The 17,075-nt window shown below is 44.6% G+C and overlaps 1 protein-coding gene across 2 annotated transcripts in view; it reads right to left on the reverse strand.

Moving 5' to 3' along the window:
* Nucleotides 1–17,075, reverse strand: part of LOC115138365 (uncharacterized) — a 55,723-nt gene that overhangs the window by 26,444 nt on the left and 12,204 nt on the right. The window contains exon 2 of one of the 2 annotated variants that reach the window (XM_029675153.2): nucleotides 2,984–3,122. In XM_029675153.2, the coding sequence (XP_029531013.2) occupies nucleotides 2,984–3,122 (139 nt within the window). Of the gene's footprint in view, nucleotides 1–800; nucleotides 902–2,983; nucleotides 3,123–17,075 lie in introns of those variants that run through there. The other variant, XM_029675154.2, reaches the window with a different exon arrangement.

A 17,075-nucleotide genomic window follows, 5' to 3' on the forward strand; every position in this document is an offset into this window, starting at 1 on the left:
ACAGAGAGACAAAAAAAAGAAAAATGAATACCCAAATGGAGAACAGACACACCTGTTGTTTTTGGCACAGCTATACAAAGAGCCAGAGGTTGGGCCTCATCTCACTTCTTTCAGTCCTTGATATAATTTAGTACATTTACCTTAATATCCTTAACTATAACCTCCGAAGATTAGGTACAGATTCTTGTCAAAATCAAAACACCAGCCAAGCTGAATAGTGAAGGTGTCTTTCTACTAACAGCCAGGTTGAACATGATCAGGCTGCTACAGCACCTGGGTAATGACAACATTGGACAGATAGAACATTACAGGAACATTTCTGTGATGCCCACAAGTCAGTAACCACAAGTATTCAAACCCACTGCGGGATAGGTGGAATGAGAACCAACGAGGCAAACTAGGAATGGGAGGGTCATCAAATAAGACGAGTTTGTAATACGATCTATGCAAGTATCATTGGAGTAAATATCATATCTGAAGCAAATACAATATATTTCTGTCTCATTCAACCTATACTTAGCCAGGTAAGTCAATAACGACATGGTCTGCTTGTTTCCTTTAGCCAGGATAGTATATTCAGTAACACTTGCCACTGTTTTCCAGGGAGACCTGGGTTCCATCGAATCAATAAAACATACACATCACATAAAGGTTGACTAGATAAAAACACAGTAGACACAGTAGCATATATACAAAATCACAGGGCACTCTGTCTGTTTCCTAGTACAGGCTGGAACAGGATACAAATCATAACCAAAGATAATACACACTAACACAAGAAAAATGAGACCGCTGCATACCATTTTCGTGACACTTCCTGGAATTTAACCGGTAGATTTCCTTTCTTTAGAATCCCAACATACTGACCATATACTGCACCACTCTATGGCCACTCGCATATCAGCTGCAAAAAGTTAATGTTGATCAGCTTTTTACTTCCTGCTAAGCTGGGATAAGAGTCATAACGCCGCCAAATCCAACAATGTGGGGGAAAAAACGACCTTCACAGAGAGACAGGCAGTCTGTGTGTGATGTATGTGTGTATCTGTATATGTCTAGCCTTGAGTAGACTATCAAACAAACTGCAGTACATCGCTTCAGGGCATAAATCAATTTGTACTGCCAAGTACAGTGCGGCATATAGGCTATTGTGAAAGAGCTTTGACATAGCAAACAACTCACAGGAATGAATGATCCAAGGAGAATATATGGACACGGATATCTGCCTAACAACCCCACCCTTCCTTCCTCAATCAAACTGGAGCAAGTAAGTAGTCTGAAAACCTCTTTATCAATATAATAATACCATGGACAGGAGAGCTACTTTCAGTTGGACTGAGACAAGGAAAGAACACATCTCTTGTGGTTGTACGTAACACAGTATGGACATTTGCATACTTGCAAATCGCAGCATGTTTCGGTTGTGTACAGCATAAATGTTTTGACCAACTCTAACACATGCAAGGGCACACATTTTGACCCTTTCCCTTTAAATTGACACAAGTTGAATGATTTGCTGGTATTGTTTCATATGGACCTGTGCACGTCCTTCATTCAGAAGTAGAAATGGTTTTAACAGAGAAGAGTCTGGATCTCAACAGGACTTTTACCTAATACAAAATCCTGTTGAAACAGAGCTCATTGTTCCTTTGTTTCCAAATGGCCTCAGACAGGTCAGGAAACACATGAAAGGAGAAACCACAGACTTTGTGGTTGCAGTACTGTATTCCAGGTTATGTTCCAAAATGTGAGCCTAGCATAGAAATAAAAGTCTACCCCAGTAACCAGGTTTTTTCTTCTTGAATGGCTGAATGTGCTCAATTCTGCACTTGTGAAAGTTGGATGAATATTAATAGAACACAGAGTGAATCCTACCCCATTAATTACTCCAGGATGGAGAACAGGTTGGACAAGTCTGTGTCAATGGAGAATAACACAGTAAGAAATTCAATTCTAAAGAATCATTTCTAGCATGCCATTTCACAGAGGATATCTGTGGCATCTTGTAATTTGACCCTTCGCCCTTAATGATTTCTATACAATTTGACAGGATGCTGATAAAGAACTTACAGTCTTACATGGATCATAAAACCTCTAGGCATGGAATAAATTCTCATATCGATTGTTACTCCAAACCCAAATATTGCGTAATGCAAAGCTTTAGTATAAACAGAGTCATAAACTGGTATTGAGGGATCTGTCTGAAGAACTTCAGTTGCCGCATAAAATGTTTATGGGCAGTTAGTTAATCAATAACACCACAGGTGGGTTCCAGATACACACATTCCGCACAGGCCTGTGCAAATGACACAATCAAAAATGGATTTCCGTGGGCATTTTAAAGATATTCTGCGGAGGATTTGTGTATCTGGAAGGTCTCCTATAACCACACTACCTCTCCTGCAGCTGATACCCTGCAAATTGAGTCAATACTGCCCTCCTATGCACCCTTTCTACATGACTTATCAGCCAGGCTCAGTGCAAGCAGTAACAATCAGTTGTATGGGGTAAATGTCTCTTAAGCTAAGAGACAGATTCTGTCCCTCTCAAATGATTTGAAAAAAGTTTCACTTTAAAATGTATTTTTGAATTTTTTGTTATCAAGTGAGTTGGATATTAATCTAACCACTCTGAAAGTCCTCTAGGTTTGACATATACTTTGGACAATTGTAGAACTATGGTAAACATGTACGGTACAGTATGATTAGCCACTATGTATACTATAGTCACATTTCATCATTCATCTCAACATCATTCTTAGTCTGTCCTAAGGCTAGCTGGCGCCATTGGCGTCGGCTAAAGGGGATCCTAATAAATGAAATCAAACAATCCTAAAGGAGTCCAGATTGTCCTCACAGAAGGTAAAGAGGGGGTGGTTTTGAAAGTACAGCGATTCAGATATAGTAAATAATGGATATTTCCTGATTAGTTCTCCACAACACAAAAGTGGACTCCTATTGTACACTACTATATTGTGACGTACCTTATTTCTGGACTTGGTGGAGCTGAGGCTGTTGAAGGCTGACATGTCGAAGCTGAACATGGAGGTAGCATCCCTGTCTCTCTCCGTCCTGGTGCTGTTGACGCTGTACTCTGTCGACACACTCAGCTGATCAAAACTCCTGTCACAGAGAGAGAAAGATAGGTACTGTTAGGCTTAGAGCAGGCAGATCTTCTCACCCATTACCACTGATAAACATGTAACTATGTTTCTATCCCGCGCCTACTCGCTCAGCCTCTCTTTTTCTTTCACATCCTTAGCCTTTGACCCACATTCTGTCACACACATTCACAGACCCATGGCATGGCTGATAGTCCCACCCACATGTTGTTGTTATCCCATTAATGTTATATGACCTTGTCAAAATGAAAGGTACAAAAGTCCAGTCACCTCCCTTGACTGCTCGACGCTCTGAAAATAACATCACCTGTAAAACAGAAAAGTATCGTTTTCTTAAACGTCAACTAATCCAAGAACGAAACGACAACCCATGTGTTTCCTGTTTCAACTATGGCATCTGTTGTTCTCTTCACACACCGTGTACATACATGTACTGCAGTACAGGAACAAACAAAACCAAAAACATTTCCTCCCTCCAAATGGGGTGAGTTCATTAGAGCATTCATTGTAAGTGTTGACACCTTGATCATGCTCGGCAGACGACAACAATTATAGCAGAGACAAATGGGACACTGGTCAGACGACATTCACTCCACACGGCTTAGTCACACCAATGCGTGTGTGCAGCAGTTAGACTACACTGCGTGGATTCTGGGACATGTGTGTGAAGAGGCACTGGTCTGTTTTCAGGAGGTTTTGGCTGTCATCACTATACCCAAAGGCTTTTAAGTAGACTCTGTGTTGTCAACAGAAGCAGTTAGGCTAGGTCACCCACTGTGGCATCCCATTATAGTGAGCTACGGTCATCACTCCCCCGAATGCAGAATGGTCAACAGCATTCCATTGTAGATACGTGTGCAACATCCGGGGTGTTTAAAGAGGAGTGAAATGTTCAGAAATAATTCAGCAATGTACCTAGAGAAACACTTTTCACATCAATCAATACGATAATCGTCCACACTATTCACTAACATTTGTATCTTCTACGTTCGGGAAGTTTCAACCACCTAAACCCCTGCCAAGTGAAAATGGCTGGTCATGTGAATATTTCACCACAAGAGGGCGCTATGTTTGTTCCAAGATAGCTGGAAATCACTGACCAGCATCTTCTAGCTTTATTATACCATCTCTGCCCACAAGAGGGTGTATCAGATTACATTTTCCTGACTGATGTTGACTGATGAATCATACAGAATAATAAAACATACTGCCATTCTACAGAATCTATTGTTTCCCCGTGGCATATGTTTAGTTACCCTGGTCATGCCAACATTGCCAGTCTCTTTAGTTAATGATTACTGGTACAGTGACGTTGGGTAAACTGTGCAGAAAGGTGTGCTACAACATTCAGTCTATGAGCCATGAATTGGGAAGGAACCGGGGATGTTTTCAATTCATGGGACATCATGCATGAATGGTGTTGATTTATGAATTTGTTTTCTGCAAAACGATGCTCAGTTTGCAAGACTTCCACAGAGGAAGCATCCAGCGCAGATGCATTCTCTTCGTGAAGACGTCTGGCGGAACATGACATCTCACATACCACGGCTTGATATGAAAAGATCTGAAAGGATGACAATGCATATGAATGCTAATTGCTTCCATTAGTTAAATAATGGATATTCACTATTACATAGGCCTATCCAGTGCAACAACTATGCACTATAAGTTCATTTAAAGACCACAGAAACCATTAACAATTTTGCAGTTTGCAGACTCTTGACACAAAGCCACGGCCCAAACCAACCAGTTCCAACCTGCCTGGAGTCTTTCTCTGTTACATTTACATTTGAGTCATTTAGCAGATGCTCTTATCCAGAGTGACTTACAGTTAGTGCAATCATCTCAAGATAGCTAGGTAGGACAACCACATGTCACAGGCATAGAAAGTACATTTTTCTTCAATAACGTAGCTGTCAGCAGAATCGGAGCTAAGAGGGGGGTCAAGTGCAAGTGCAAGTGCTGGTTAAGTGTTCTTTTTTTCTTTAAAAAATGGGGGGTCAAGGCAAGGAAGAAGATTATTTAAGATACTGCTTGAGGAGGTAGTTTTTCAGATGTTTTCGGACTCTGCTGCCCTAGCTTCAGGGGGAAGCTGATTCCACCATTGGGGTGCCAGGACAGAGAAGGGCTGAGCGGCAGCTGTCCTCCCATAGGGGTGTGAGGGCCAAGAGACCTGAGGTGGCAGAACGGAGTGCTCGGTTTGGAATGTTGGGTTTGAGCGTAGCCTGAAGGTAGGGAGGGTCAGTTCCTCTTGTTATGCCATGCCAACTGATGTCACCCACACAGTACAGGGCTGTGGAGATAGCACGTCTTCAGATCAGGCACAACTTTGCATAACAAGAGGAACCGGGTAGACTCTTAGATAAAAAGGTGCTTTCTAAAACCGTCTGTCCCATAAGCGAACCCTTTGAAAAACCCTTGTTGGTTCCACAGAGGGTTCTACATGGAACCCAAAATTGTTCTACCTGGAACCAAAAAGGGTTATCCTATGGGGACAGCAGAAGAAGCTGTTTGGAACACTGTTGTCTAAGAGTGTAACATTAACAGTTTCAATAAGCTTTCCTGTAACACCAGCATTAATGTAACTGTTGTACAGTGTTTTAGACAAATATGAAGTTCAATGAACTTCAGGTTTATTGAATACCTATGGTCACTCCCACTAGTTTCCTGGGCATGTTCACACGATACACTTACAATGGCAACACAGCACAGCTGTTTTGTCAAAAAGGCAGTGTATCATGCATGCACACACACACACACACTGGACAGCTTGGCACAGCTTGCAGCTTGGCACAGTGCGATGCCACGGCAATGCCAACTTGCCTAGGTTTTTCAAAACAGTCACATGAATGGCATCACTCGTCACACAGAAACAAACACACAAACATGTTTTAATAAACATATGCATGGAGAAAACATGTGGACCCTGTGGGACTTCATAAAGTCAAACAAGGGATGGAGGGAAGTCAAGGCCTGACTCAAACCCTATTCTACAAGTTATGAGTGGGGCTGGCTGGGTGACTCACCAGTGGCTGTTGATGAAAGACATGTTTGTTTTTGCCAGGCCCAATCTAATGCAAACTCTAAAACACACTTAAACGGCTCTGGTTTGGACAGCAGCTTACGATGGTAGCTGAATGATGCGTGTGCTTAAGTTTAATAGACAGAGAATATGAACATTAAACATTATATATCACTCTGTGCACATACTGTACATTACGCAACTATGCATAGTTTAGCAGAAAGCTGAAAGACAGAGCTTTTGTCCAGAATAGCAATGTACTATATCAGTTTCAGGGCTCCAGACTAGCATTTTCAGTTGGTTGCACAAGCCCATGATTTGGTGACACCAATAATTGTTTTGCTATGCTTAATTAAGAGGTTTAATAGACTTCTGAAGTGGCATTCAATGTCATGATTCAAGACATTTTTAGGTGCAACCTAAAATCCAGGGAATTTTCCTGGGAGGTTTTAATAACGTTCTGACAATGGAAATTGCAGGTTATTTGAAGGTAATTAAATAATGTTCTGCGAACATGTTTCAATAAAACTTTTAACAACACTGCTAGCTTAGTTTGAGTTAACTGTTTTGAACTCAAAGCACAGATAGGACACATAGAAATGTATTTGTTTGGGCATTTAATCATGGAAAAACATTTATTTTTTATTGTGGCATGTGAGATTCAATCCTATGATTGTCTTCTGTTCTCTATCCATGGAATAAGTCCACTACACCACCAGGATGGGGCTACCATGCCATGTTTTTATAACTCATACAAAGCTGTTTATTTTAGTCTATTCAAACAGACCCTATTTCAAAGGAAACAAGCGATCATTAAGACCAGGTGTGGCCAATGTGTGGGCGCGGCAAACACAGCTGAACACACTTAACAACATTGAGGATAGAGAGAGTTTTGTTGATGCTGAGAACAGTGAACAGTATATGTTTTTAAATGTAAAAAAAAAAGAGAACTCTGAACATTACGGAAGTTTTCTTGCAGCAAGGCTGCAGGCCCAGACGGCATCCCCAGCCGCGTCCTCAGAGCATGGGCAGACCAGCTGGCTGGTGTGTTTATGGACATATTCAATCAATCCTTATCCCAGTCTGCTGTTCCCACACGCTTCAAGAGGGCCACCATTGTCTTTGTTCCCAAAAAAGCTAAGGTAACTGAGCTAAACGACTACTGCCCCATAGCACTCACTTCCGTCATCATGAAGTGCTTTGAGAGACTAGTCAAGGACCATATCACCTCCACCCTACCTGACACCCTAGACCCACTCCAATTTGCTTACCGCCCAAATAGGTCCACAGACGATGCAATCTCAACCACACTGCACACTGCCCTAACCCATCTGGACAAGAGGAATACCTATGTGAGAATGCTGTTCATCAACTACAGCTCAGCATTTAACACCATAGTACCCTCCAAGCTTGTCATCAAGCTCGAGACCCTGGGTCTCGACCCCGCCCTGTGCAAATGGGTAGTGGACTTCCTGACGGGCCACCCCCAGGTGGTGAGGGTAGGTAATAACATCTCCACCTCGCTGATCCTCAACACTGGGGCCCCACAAGGGTGCGTTCTGAGCCCTCACCTGTACTCCCTGTTCACCCACGACTGCGTGGCCATGCACGCCTCCAACTCAATCATCAAGTTTGCGGACGACACTACAGTGGACAGCCTACAGGGAGGAGGTGAGGGCCCTCGGAGTGTGGTGTCAGGAAAATAACCTCACACTCAAAGTCAACAAAACTAAGGAGATGATTGTGGACTTCAGGAAACAGCAGAGGGAGCACCCCCCTATCCACATCGATGGGACAGTAGTGGAGAGGGTAGTATGCTTTAAGTTCTTCGGCGTACACATCACAGACAAACTGAATTGGTCCACGCACACAGACAGCATCGTGAAGAAGGCGCAGCAGCGCCTCTTCAACCTCAGGAGGCTGAAGAAATTCGGCTTGTCACCAAAAGCACTCACAAACTTCTACAGATGCACAATCGAGAGCATCCTGTCGGGCTGTATCACCGCCTGGTACGGCAACTGCTTCTCCCACAGCCGTAAGGCTCTCTAGAGGGTAGTGAGGTCTGCACAACGCATCACCGGGGGGGCAAACTACCTGCCCTCCAGGACACCTACACCACCCGATGTCACAGGAAGGCCATAAAGATAATCAAGGACAACAACCACCCGAGCCACTGCCTGTTCACCCCGCTATCACCCAGAAGGCGAGGTCAGTACAGGTGCATCAAAGCAGGGACCGAGAGACTGAAAAACAGCTTCTATTTCAAGGCCATCAGACCTTAACATTGAGTGGCTGCTGCCAACACACTGACTCAACTCCAGCCACTTTAATAAAGGGAATTGATGGAAATTGATGTAAAATATATCACTAGCCACTTTAAACAATGCTACTTAATATAATGTTTACATACCCTACATTACTCATCTCATATGTATATGTATATACTGTACTCTATATCATCTACTGCATCTTTATGTAATACATGTATTACTAGCCACTTTAAACTATGCCACTTTGTTTACATACCCTACATTACTCATCTCATATGTTTATACTGTACTCGATACCATCTACTGCATCTTGCCTATGCCGTTCTGTACCATCACTCATTCATATATCTTTATGTACATATTCTTTATCCCTTTACATATATATTACATATTTACGTATAAGGTAGTAGTTTTGGAATTGTTAGGTTAGATTACTCGTTGGTTATTACTGCATTGTCGGAACTAGGAGCACAAGCATTTCGCTGCACTCGCATTAACATCTGCTAACCATGTGTATGTGACAAATACATTTGATTTGATTTTGATTTAATGTTCTCAGAACAATTTGAGAACATTACTTTAGATAGAACTAAGAGGAAACATGTAGGAAACGTTATGCTGAAATATTGAAATTCTCATAGAAGAACATTGTTTCTTTACGTTCTCTGAAATATTTGAGAACATTCCCACTGTCAAATAAGTTGGAGAACGTTCTTAGAACATTACCAACATTTTATCAAATGTAACCATGTTTGAACGTTTAGGAAACGTTCTGTTAAAGTAATGAAATAACAAGAAAATGACATTATTTTCTCAAGTTCCTTCAATGTGCTGAGAATGTTCCAAAGCCAAGCAACTATCCTGCAAAATAACCACACTCTCACCAAGCTATAAGAAACATATGGTTCTCAGAACATTGTGTGCTAGCTGGGTAGCTAGATAATTAACTCTAAACATAATACCCACTGCTGGTAGCCATGTAACAATCTAACAGTAAATGTAATGTCCTAAAAATACTTCTCAAAGCCATATCAAATATCTTAGTGGTAAAATAATTGCTATAGAGCTCAATATTAAATTATACCTACAGAAAGATGAGAATATTCTCTCTTCAACAGTGACAACATCAGTTGCCTCCAAAGCTGTGTTTTACCCGCAGTTGGATTTTGAAACGTTATAGCCTACAATCAGAACCATTTTTGATCATCACAGAAGTAAGCTCCAATGAAACAGATACAGGGGCAGCGGAGAGATTTTCATTACAGTAAAGAATGAGGATAATGCACATTACTGTTTGACCAAATCATAGCCAAATCGTAGCCTAAAATATAGGACATTTGGAGTGAGGTGAGCGTGTAGAATGTGCAGCTCAGTCCAATACGACTAATAAAAAATGTAATTTTTTCAAATTTTTTCCAATCCTCTCGTCGTAATGAGGATTGGACAAAAGCGCAGCGTGGTAAAGTGTTCATGATTTGATTTGATCACAAAATAAACAAGAGGGAAAACCGAAACAGTTCTGTAAGGTGCAAAAACAATACAGAAAACAACTACCCACAAAACACAGGTGGGAAAAAAGGCTGCCTAAGTCTGGCAGACTGCATGTCTGGCAGACATATCAGTGTGGATGACGGATCACCACCTCAAGCTGAACCTCGGCAAGACGGAGCTGCTCTTCCTCCCGGGGAAGGACTGCCCGTTCCATGATCTCGCCATCACGGTTGACAACTCCATTGTGTCCTCCTCCCAGAGCGCTAAGAACCTTGGCGTGATCCTGGACAACACCCTGTCGTTCTCAACTAACATCAAGGCGGTGGCCCGTTCCTGTAGGTTCATGCTCTACAACATCCGCAGAGTACGACCCTGCCTCACACAGGAAGCGGCGCAGGTCCTAATCCAGGCACTTGTCATCTCCCGTCTGGATTACTGCAACTCGCTGTTGGCTGGGCTCCCTGCCTGTGCCATTAAACCCCTACAACTCATCCAGAACGCCGCAGCCCGTCTGGTGTTCAACCTTCCCAAGTTCTCTCACGTCACCCCGCTCCTCCGCTCTCTCCACTGGCTTCCAGTTGAAGCTCGCATCCGCTACAAGACCATGGTGCTTGCCTACGGAGCTGTGAGGGGAACGGCACCTCAGTACCTCCAGGCTCTGATCAGGCCCTACACCCAAACAAGGGCACTGCGTTCATCCACCTCTGGCCTGCTCGCCTCCCTACCACTGAGGAAGTACAGTTCCCGCTCAGCCCAGTCAAAACTGTTCGCTGCTCTGGCCCCCCAATGGTGGAACAAACTCCCTCACGACGCCAGGACAGCGGAGTCAATCACCACCTTCCGGAGACACCTGAAACCCCACCTCTTTAAGGAATACCTAGGATAGGATAAAGTAATCCCTCCCAACCACCCCCTTAAAAGATTTAGATGCACTACTGTTCCACTGGATGTCATAAGGTGAATGCACCAATTTGTAAGTCGCTCTGGATAAGAGCGTCTGCTAAATGACTTAAATGTAAATGTAAGTATGATTCCCAATCAGAGACAACGATAGACAGCTGTCCCTGATTGAGAACCATACCCGGCCAAAACATAGAAATAAAGAAACTAGAACGCCCACCCTAGTCACACCCTGGCCTAACCAAAATAGAAAATAAAAGCCTCTCTATGGCCAGGGAGTGACAGTAACTGGCACAGTTAGGACGTAATTGTCACAGTCGAGTGATTTCTGACAAAATTGAAGCAATACAACAGTTCTTGGGATAACTGTTGGCAGCAGAGAAATTAGACTGGTTGTTAGTAAAACCAAGGGGGAAGTTCTAGGAAAAACATCTCGTTCAAACAGGCAGGTCTGTATGTTGCAATAAGTCCTGTATTCACTGCAGGACAACAAAGAAAGCTTTATTTCCCCAGAAGATGACTGGTGTCAGCGTGATCCCTAGGTCTTTATGGAATACCACTCTGTGGGTCTGTGTGTATACAGTCCGTACGGTATGTGATTTTTTTTTTTCACCTTTATTTAACCAGGTAGGCTAGTTGAGAACAAGTTCTCATTTGCAACTGCGACCTGGCCAAGATAAAGCATAGCAGTGTGAACAGACAACACAGAGTTACACATGGAATAAACAATTAACAAGTCAATAACACAGTAGAAAAAAAAATGGGCAATCTATATACAATGTGTGCAAAAGGCATGAGGAGGTAGGCGAATAATACAATTTTGCAGATTAACACTGGGGTGATAAATGATCAGATGGTCATGTACAGGTAGAGATATTGGTGTGCAAAAGAGCAGAAAAGTAAATAAATAAATAAAAAAACAGTATAAAAACAGTATGGGAATGAGGTAGGTGAAAATGGGTGGGCTATTTACCAATAGACTATGTACAGCTGCAGCGATCGGTTAGCTGCTCGGATAGCTGATGTTTGAAGTTGGTGAGGGAGATAAAAGTCTCCAACTTCAGCGATTTTTGCAGTTCGTTCCAGTCACAGGCAGCAGAGTACTGGAACGAAAGGCGGCCAAATGAGGTGTTGGCTTTAGGGATGATCAGTGAGATACACCTGCTGGAGCGTGTGCTACGGATGGGTGTTGCCATCGTGACCAGTGAACTGAGATAAGGCGGAGCTTTACCTAGCATGGACTTGTAGATGACCTGGAGCCAGTGGGTCTGGCGACGAATATGTAGCGAGGGCCAGCCGACTAGAGCATACAAGTCGCAGTGGTGGGTGGTATAAGGTGCTTTGGTGACAAAACGGATGGCACTATGATAGACTGCATCCAGTTTGCTGAGTAGAGTGTTGGAAGCCATTTTGTAGATGACATCGCCGAAATCGAGGATCGGTAGGATAGTCAGTTTTACTAGGGTAAGCTTGGCGGCGTGAGTGAAGGAGGCTTTGTTGCGGAATAGAAAGCCGACTCTTGATTTGATTTTCGATTGGAGATGTTTGATGTGAGTCTGGAAGGAGAGTTTACAGTCTAGCCAGACACCTAGGTACTTATAGATGTCCACATATTCAAGGTCGGAACCATCCAGGGTGGTGATGCTAGTCGGGCATGCGGGTGCAGGCAGCGATCGGTTGAAAAGCATGCATTTGGTTTTACTCGCGTTTAAGAGCAGTTGGAGGCCACGGAAGGAGTGCTGTATGGCATTGAAGCTCGTTTGGAGGTTAGATAGCACAGTGTCCAATGACGGGCCGAAAGTATATAGAATGGTGTCGTCTGCGTAGAGGTGGATCAGGGAATCGCCCGCAGCAAGAGCAACATCATTGATATATACAGAGAAAAGAGTCGGCCCGAGAATTGAACCCTGTGGCACCCCCATAGAGACTGCCAGAGGACCGGACAGCATGCCCTCCGATTTGACACACTGAACTCTGTCTGCAAAGTAATTGGTGAACCAGGCAAGGCAGTCATCCGAGAAACCGAGGCTATTGAGTCTGCCGATAAGAATATGGTGATTGACAGAGTCGAAAGCCTTGGCGAGGTCGATGAAGACGACTGCACAGTACTGTCTTTTATCGATGGTGGTAATGATATCGTTTAGTACCTTGAGCGTGGCTGAGGTGCACCCGTGACCGGCTCGGAAACCAGATTGCACAGCGGAGAAGGTACGGTGGGATTCGAGATGGTCAGTGACCTGTTTGTTGACTTGGCTTTCGAAGACCTTAGATAGGCAGGGCAGGATGGATATAGGTCTATAGCAGTTTGGGTCCAGGGTGTCTCCCCCTTTGAAGAGGGGGATGACTGCGGCAGCTTTCCAATCCTTGGGGATCTCAGACGATATGAAGGAGAGGTTGAACAGGCTGGTAATAGGGGTTGCGACAATGGCGGCAGATAGTTTCAGAAATAGAGGGTCCAGATTGTCAAGCCCAGCTGATTTGTACGGGTCTAGGTTTTGCAGCTCTTTCAGAACATCTGCTATCTGGATTTGGGTAAAGGAGAACCTGGAGAGGCTTAGACGAGGAGCTGCGGGGGGGGCGGAGCTGTTGGCCGAGGTTGGAGTCGCCAGGCGGAAGGCATGGCCAGCCGTTGAGAAGTGCTTATTGAAGCTTTCGATAATCGTGGATTTATCGGTGGAGACCGTGTTACCTAGCCTCAGTGCAGTGGGCAGCTGGGAGGAGGTGCTCTTGTTCTCCATGGACTTCACAGTGTCCCAGAACTTTTTGGAGTTGGAGCTACAGGATGCAAACTTCTGCCTGAAGAAGCTGGCCTTAGCTTTCCTGACTGACTGCGTGTATTGGTTCCTGACTTCCCTGAACAGTTGCATATCACGGGGGCTATTCGATGCTATTGCAGTCCGCCACAGGATGTTTTTGTGCTGGTCGAGGGCAGTCAGGTCTGGAGTGAACCAAGGGCTGTATCTGTTCTTGGTTCTGCATTTTTTGAATGGAGCATGCTTATCTAAAATGGTGAGGAAGTTACTTTTAAAGAATGACCAGGCATCCTCAACTGACGGGATGAGGTCAATGTCCTTCCAGGATACCCGGGCCAGGTCGATTAGAAAGGCCTGCTCACAGAAGTGTTTTAGGGAGCGTTTGACAGTGATGAGGGGTGGTCGTTTGACTGCGGCTCCGTGGCGGATACAGGCAATGAGGCAGTGATCGCTGAGATCCTGGTTGAAGACAGCGGAGGTGTATTTGGAGGGCCAGTTGGTCAGGATGACGTCTATGAGGGTGCCCTTGTTTACAGAGTTAGGGTTGTACCTGGTGGGTTCCTTGATGATTTGAGTGAGATTGAGGGCATCTAGCTTACATTGTAGGACTGCCGGGGTGTTAAGCATATCCCAGTTTAGGTCACCTAACAGAACATGGGGGGCGATCAATTCACAAATGGTGTCCAGGGCACAGCTGGGAGCTGAGGGTGGCCGGTAGCAGGCGGCAACAGTGAGAGACTTATTTCTGGAGAGGGTAATTTTCAAAATTAGTAGTTCGAACTGTTTGGGTATGGACCTGGAAAGTATGACATTACTTTGCAGGCTATCTCTGCAGTAGACTGCAACTCCGCCCCCTTTGGTAGTTCTATCTTGACGGAAGATGTTATAGTTGGGTATGGAAATCTCTGAATTTTTGGTGGCCTTCCTGAGCCAGGATTCAGACACGGCAAGGACATCAGGGTTAGCTCCACATCACCCGCGGAACAGAGAAGGAGTAGTATGAGGGTGCGGCTAAAGGCTATCAAAACTGGTCGCCTAGAGCGTTGGGGGCAGAGGATAAGAGGAGCAGGTTTCTGGGCATGGTAGACTATATTCAGGGCATAATGCACAGACAGGGGTATGGTGGGGTGCGGGTACAGCGGAGGTAAGCCCAGGCACTGGGTGATGATGAGACAGGTTGTATCTCTGGACATGCTGGTTGTAATGGGTGAGGTCACCGCATGTGTGGGAGGTGGGACAAAGGAGGTAACAGGGGTATGCAGAGTGGGTCTAGGGGCTCCATTGTGAACTAAAACAATTATAACTAACCTGAACAACAGTATACAAGGCATATTGACATCTGAGAGAGACATACAGCGAGGCATACAGTAATCACAGGTGTTGAATTTGGAAAGCTAGCTAAAAACAGTAGGCGAGGCTAATCCGCTAGCACAACAAACAGCGTTTGACTAGGCAACGGGGCCGACAGGTAAGACAAACAAGCAGAAAGGAGTACCGTGATTAATGGACAGTCCAGCGTGCGTCAGCTATGTAGCCAAGAGATCAGTGTCCAGGGGGCAGCGGTGGATGGGCAGGGGGGCTGGGCTGGCGAGTGTTATCCAGGTTTTTTTTTTAAACTAACAATGACTAACTAGCTTGTAGCTAGTTAGCTGGTTAGCGTCTGGAGGTTCTTGAGTGTGTCATAAAAATAAAAATAAGAGTAAAAGTAATAGCGATTCCGTATCACATTGGGTGAGGCAGGTTTCCGGAAGGTATAAACCTAGGATAATCCCTCTCACCCCCCCCCCTGAAAAGATTTAGATGCACTACTGTTCCACTGGAGGTCATAAGGTGAATGCACCAATTTGTAAGTCGCTCTGGATAAGAGCGTCTGCTAAATGACTTAAATGTAAATGTAATAAACAAATTAAAAATCAAAAAGAGATAGAAAGTAAATGGGGTCAGAGAGTGATTGGGACGCGGTGGTTCAGACGGTTAGCAGGCCTGTGCTAACAAGCTAACAGTTCGTAGGCCCGAGCTAGACAAGGTAGCAGTTAGCGGACCGGAGTTTGACAAGCTAGCCGTTAGCAGGCCGAATTAGCAAGCAGGGAGATAGCGAGGGCTAGAGAGTTAACCTTTGGGGGACGTCGCGATGGGGTGAGTCTGTTTATTCCTCTTCATGCGGTGAGCTGGAGATACAGCGATTCAGAAAGCTCGCGGGCCTTGGCCAGCAGATGGATCTTTGGCGATGTCGCAGCGAAAAAGCCTGTTGAAACCCCCTCGGACGATTATGTCGGCGGACCAGTCGTGATGGATCGGCGGGGCTCCGTGTCGGCAGTAGAGGGTCAGTAGAGGGTCCAGGCCAATTGGCAAATTAGGTATTTTTGGACCTCTTCGGCTAGTCGGGAGATGGGCTTAGCTCGAGGCTAGCTCCAGGCTAACTGGTGCTTGCTCTGGGACAGAGACGTTAGCCAGGAGTAGCCACTCGGATTGCAGCTAGCTATTTACGATGATCCGGTATAAAGGTTCAGAGCTTGCGGTAGGAATCCGGAGATGTGGTAGAGAAAAAGCCGTCTGATATGCTTTGGGTAGATGTCGCGCTGGTGTCCTAGTTAGCGTTGAAGACCGCTAGCAGTGGCTAGCTAGTAGCTAGTTAGCGGCTAGCTTCTGATGAGGGTTCCGATTCTAAAGTATAGAAAAAGCAGATCCGTACCACATTGGGTGATGCGGGTTGCAGGAGAGTATATTCAGCCTGTAGTTGGAAAGTGAGATTAAAATATGTACGAAATATATACAGAAAAAAAACGAGGAAAAACTATATTTACACTATACAGGACGGGACAAGACAAAACACACGTCCGACTGCTACGCCATCTTGGAGAGATGTTTTGTCTTTGTATATACAGTGTTCAGGGGGATGAGGTTCAAAGCAGGGTTATGTTTGCATTATAGTCCTCTAGAAAGACTGTTTGCCCAAAAGAAGCTAGAATACTTATTGACTTCTAACCAGCCCCCCCTCAACAGAAACACTCCCTCCCTCCACACACGCCATCACACATTACATGAATATCCTGCTACTGTGCATGGTTTGCAGAATGATAGGAACTGTATTGACAGGGTCAATAGTCTTTCGAAGGTCACGCGCGCGCACACACACACACACACACAGACACACACATGCACAAATAACAGGATGTGCAGCACACACCTATAATACGCTGGCCCAGATCGCATTGCATTGGCTTTGTATGTAAAAATAACAAGAGCTACACCTTTAATGTTAAGTGCTATATTCCAAAGTCAGATCATTGTCACATGCCACCAGCTAATCTGGCATTTTAACTAGCTAAAGCTGAATCTGGGTCAGTTGTAACAGTTTGTATGTCTAGTCTCAGACTGTACCAGCCATATTCCATTGACTGGACTGAAAACAGACCAATAGACTGTCACAGGTTATCTAAACTTAAACTTTGCAGGTGACAGTCACTTATTCTCGTCTAGTTGAACCTGGAGCACCAAATTGCTGCCTACAAACTGTA

The sequence above is a fragment of the Oncorhynchus nerka genome, linkage group LG12 (assembly GCF_034236695.1).
Source record: "Oncorhynchus nerka isolate Pitt River linkage group LG12, Oner_Uvic_2.0, whole genome shotgun sequence".
NCBI lineage: Eukaryota > Metazoa > Chordata > Actinopteri > Salmoniformes > Salmonidae > Oncorhynchus > Oncorhynchus nerka.